Consider the following 4,817-nt stretch of genomic DNA (forward strand, 5'->3'; position numbering starts at 1 on the left):
TCTACGCAGTGCCTCACCATGTCCTATTTCCTGCAAGCAGCCCTCTCTCCTCTGCCCTGCTGTCCAGCTGATTTAGGTGTACTTTCTATGTCCACTGCACCCCATGATGCTCCCTTCCCTTGGCCAATGTCACTTCCGCCCAGCTGGTTTAGGTATCCCAAAAGTACCCAGTGTACAGAATTCTCAGAGTATGCTCTAATGCCCCTTTCAAATAGCCCCAAGCCAACTCTTGGATTTTTATAGCTCCCTCTGATGTCTTCTTCCTGTTCCAACCCAAGATAGCTTTTCTCCATTTTCATGGCACCCCAAGCTCATCCCTGGTACAGCACTTACCACACTGCCCGTTCATATATTCCTCTCCCATGTAATCTCTACCATTCTTTAGAACGGAGGGCTGTGTGCCAATGAGTATTTTCAGGATGTACAGTGGTGATTCACACATGACTGGTGGTCAATAAATGAGCAAAGTGTCCTCGATATTACGCTTTTATTTTTTCCCCTATATTCTGCAATAACTAAGCAACATCACGGTAAGTCTTAAGTCTTCTATACACAACAGCAGACACAAAGGTTTTCAGATAGGTCAGACATAAATGAACCCTTCCCCTCCCCACCCCGCCAACCCCCACCGCCCCATCCTTCTTTCACAGTTTACTGGTTATTTCAAAGAACAGACTATTCAATGCTATAAAACAGGTACCAGATCACAGAATATGATGAAAAAGGCTTCATTGTTTAACGTTAGCAAAACTGTTACACTTAAATCAAAAGACAGAAAAAGAAAGACACCTTTTCTTCCATCGTATTTGAAGCATATCGTGTGACCTTAAGCAACATCGTATTAAAGCGAAGACAATTTTACAATAGCCAAAGCAAACGGTCTTTGTCGCACTTCCAACTAGTATTAGCACTGATCACAAATACAAACACAGCGCGCCCGCTTCCCCATCACATCCAACTGAGAACCCAGGTGATATACTCCTTGGGGTACCTGTGAAGCTCTTTACACCCCGCCCCGCCCCCCCACACCCCTGGGGGTGTGCGCCAGGTTTCCCTAAGGAGCAAAATAATCTGCTACCCCTGAGTTGAGGATAGCCTCAACTTCGGCATCATCGTCCGAATCCCAATCGTAATTACACGGCCAGTCCTTGGAGCAGCGGTTACGCACCCTTGCCACAAAATGCATCACTTTCAGCTTGCTGGATTCCACGTGGGCTCGAGGTCCCCAGAAGAACTGGTACTCGACGGGGCAGCTGCGTGGCACCGGCTTGTAAATCAGGTACCCTCGGCGCACAAACTCTTCCGTGACGACCTTCTTTGGATCGCCGAAGATGCTGTGCTGCCGGCCCGGCTGCATCCCCAACTTGCCCAGCACTTTCCAGACCAGCGCCTCTTTGGCGCTGTTGCCCATGATGAAGATGAGGGCCAAGATGGACATCAGGAGACTCTTCTTGGTGCCTTGAAAATTGCTCCGGGCGACCGTGGGCTTTTGCGCTTGAGCCGTGCTGGAGGCCTCCTGGGGGGTGGTGGAGGCCTCCGCCGGGGTGCTGGGGTCTTCTTCGGGGCCGCTCAGGTCGTCCTCGGGGGTGCTCGGGACCACGGAGGCGGCCATCGGGGTCTCCGAGGCCTCCGAGGCCTGGATCTTACGGTTGTTGCGGTTCTCTTCTGCGGCCTTGGCGTTGCGGCGGCGCCTGCTCTTTCGTCCCCGAGGCATGTCGTTGGCTGGGGGCGCTGAGCCTGCAGCGATCCTAGGGAAGAATGCCTATCGCCCCTGCAGAAAGGGACAGTCTCTGCCTTTTGAAGGGGCTACCGATGAAGCCACCCACGCCACGAGAGTCTTTGTAGCAGGGAGCCAGACGGTCTCGGCCGCCGCGCACTCCCACGCAAGCCCACCTGCGGGGGCGACCGCCACCTGCACGCGCCCCGGCCGCGAGCGCGCGAGAGTGCTGGGCAGGATTGGCCCCGCCTCCCCTGCCACGCACACCCCTGACTCTCAAAAGGAAGTGGGCGGCTCCTGCCCCCAGACTTCCGCTGTCAGCTAGGAAAGGGGGCTGGCCTCCTGCAGGGGTGGGGCTAGATCCCAGATGAAGGCTTGGGATTGGCGAGGTCCGCGGGATGCAGAGGAGAAATGCAAAGAGATGATGTCTTTTTTTTTCTTTTCAATCTGGTACAGGATTGGCTCGAGGGCCTTGGGAAGGAATGGGTCTCTTTCTCCACTCCCAGGGAAGGCAGGCAGGGCGTGTGTGTGTGTGTGTGTGTGTGTGTGTGTGTGTGTGTGTGTGGTGGGGAAGGGGCGTGGATTCTTGAAAGGAATCAGCTATTCCCAGCTCCCCTTTCCTGTCTTGGTTTACACAGCGCGTTCATTCACTGGCCCAGTTTTCAGCAGGCATCGTGTGTATGCCAATTAATCCGTGGGCCCATCTAACACCCAGATAACATGGCGATGAGAGCACACAGAACTGCAAAAGCAAGCAGCGTACAAGAGACGCAGAGCCTTTAAAATGCTGTGTATTCACGGGATGATCAAGCAGGCCACTGATTGGCTGCCTCACAGAGGAGCAGCCCATTGTCTGGAAGGTCACTCAGGAAGCAATTAGGATGAAAAGCAAGAGGGAATGAAAATGAGCCTGAAGGCGGTTGCCATGGAGATGGAGAGGCAGAAAGGCATTTTAGGGGTGATGATGGACAGGCTTTAGAGTCTGATTGGGTGAAAGTGGGAAATGGGGAGAGGGTGGAGTGTGGGTTGGCTCTGAGGTTTCCAGGCTCCAGTCTGCCTGAATACCCGATTTGTTCTACTCCTTCCTTTCATTCGGTAATCTGAATGTGATTTGGAGCATATTCAGAAGTTACCCAGCCCAGGTCTTTGCTCACCGTTTCCTCTGTCTGAATCTCCTTTCCAAGTACCTAAATTCCACCTGTCTGCTCACAGGCCATTCTGTCCCTGAAGCTTGTGTTGGTCTGCCTCAAAGGGCAATGCATCAATATGTGACCCCTCTGAGAAAGGAGTATTTAAGGAAAGCGCCGTATATCTTTCTTTAAAACAAAACAAAACCAAAAAAAAACAATTAGTGAATTTATTTGGGTGACATTGGTTAATAGAAATATATAGGTTTCAGGTGTACAATTCTATAATACTACATCATCTGTACATTGCATTGTGTGTTCATCACCCAAAGTCAAGTTTTCTCCCATCATCATTTATCCCCCCCTTTACGGTCTACTACCTCCACCCGTGCTCCTTTCCCCCTGGTAATCATCATATTGTTGTCTGTGTCTATGAGTTCCTTTTCTTTTTCCCCCCCCTTAATACCTTTATCTTTTTCACTTCAAAGTGAGCTGATTAGCCAACTCTGCATTCTCACAGGAGTGTGGTGCTTCCTAAAATTCACCCTAAGATTCTCTGGCGTCTTCAGGGTACTGACTCCCATCAAGTGACATCAGGGATAATATGAACAAAAGCTGCCAAATATCATACTCATGAAATCAGCCTGTGTGCTCTTGTGGACCCTAGTAGCATATCACTGGTAGGCCTAGAGTCCGTCCCTGGTTCCTCCTGGACATGCCTTTTCCTTGGGAACCCTAGTCCTTCATGCCTTCTCTTTAATGGTTAGAATGACTCTGAGAGGGAGGTGAAATATCTGCCTCCTGAAAATAAAATAAGTAAGCAGTTACATTAAAGATCTCCCAGCCCTAGCTGGTTTGGCTCAATGGATAGAGCGTCAGCCTGTGGACTCAAGGGTCCTGGGTTGGATTCCGGTCAAGGGCATGTACCTTGGTAGCGTGGTTGTGGGCACATCCCGAGTGGGGGGATGCAAGAGGCAGCTGATTGATGTTTCTTTCTCATCAATGTTTCTAACTCTCTCCCTTTCTCTCTGTAAAAAAATCAATAAAATATATTTTTTAAAAATAAAATAAAGATCTCCCAGCTGTTAACTGAAATAACATTTATTCATAACCATTAACAAAAACATTTATTATTAACCATGTTGTGTTTCTTTTCTCACCATAAATATTAGATTCAGCCTGTTGTTATTCATGATATCAGTAATTAGTAACTTCCTTCTGCTATTCTTAATGTGCATTATCTTTAGGTCAGTGGTTCTCAACCTTCCTAATGCCACGACCCTTTAAAAACAGTTCCTCATGTTGTGGTGACCCCCAACCATAAAATTATTTTCGTTGCTACTTCATAACTGCAATGTTGCTACTGTTATGAATCGTGATGTAAATCTGTGTTTTCCGATGGTCTTAGGCTCTACAGTAGTGATTCTCAACCTGTGGGTCACGAACAACAAAGAAAGAAACATCGATGAAACCTTAATTGGCTGCCTGCATGCCCCCTACTGGGGATCCAGCCTGTAACCTGGGCCTATGCCCTGACAGGGAATTGAACCAGAGATGCTCACCTATTGAGACATTGACTGGGCAGTTCTTTTTAAAAATATTATTTTTAATTACAGGTTACATTCAATTTTAACTTGTGGACCCACAGACAGTTTCAAGTGTACAGTATACTGCTTAAACAATTATATACTTTCCAAAGTGACACCCCCTAATGTTTCCAGTACCCAACTGGCACCATACTTAGTTATTACAATATTATTGACAGTATTCCCTATGGCATAGGGCCTATGCTATACTTACATCCCATGACTATTTTATAATTACCAATTCATACCTCTTGATCCCTTCATTTTTTTCACCTGGCCCCCCAAACATCTTCCCCTCTGGCTACCATCAATCAGTCTGTTCTCTGTATCTATGAGTGTTTTTGTTTTGTTTGCTCATTTATTTTGTTTTGTTCTTTAGATTCCACA

At 48.0% G+C, this 4,817-nt stretch overlaps 1 protein-coding gene across 1 annotated transcript; it reads right to left on the reverse strand.

Moving 5' to 3' along the window:
- Nucleotides 1-485: 485 nt before the first annotated feature.
- Nucleotides 486-1,991, reverse strand: MAGEH1 (MAGE family member H1). Its single transcript, XM_084871245.1, has one exon. It carries the CDS (start codon nt 1,712-1,714, stop codon nt 1,055-1,057), a length of 660 nt encoding a protein of 219 aa, XP_084727371.1. The 5' UTR covers nt 1,715-1,991; the 3' UTR covers nt 486-1,054.
- Between the last annotated feature and the right edge of the window lie 2,826 nt (nt 1,992-4,817).

Source organism: Pipistrellus hanaki, assembly GCF_964339955.1.
Source record: "Pipistrellus hanaki genome assembly, chromosome: X".
NCBI lineage: Eukaryota > Metazoa > Chordata > Mammalia > Chiroptera > Vespertilionidae > Pipistrellus > Pipistrellus hanaki.

What these genes read in the sequence shown, in the direction of transcription:
- MAGEH1 (XM_084871245.1), bottom strand. Translation starts at nt 1,714, where the DNA reads ATGCCTCGGGGACGAAAGAGCAGGCGCCGCCGCAACGCCAAGGCCGCA.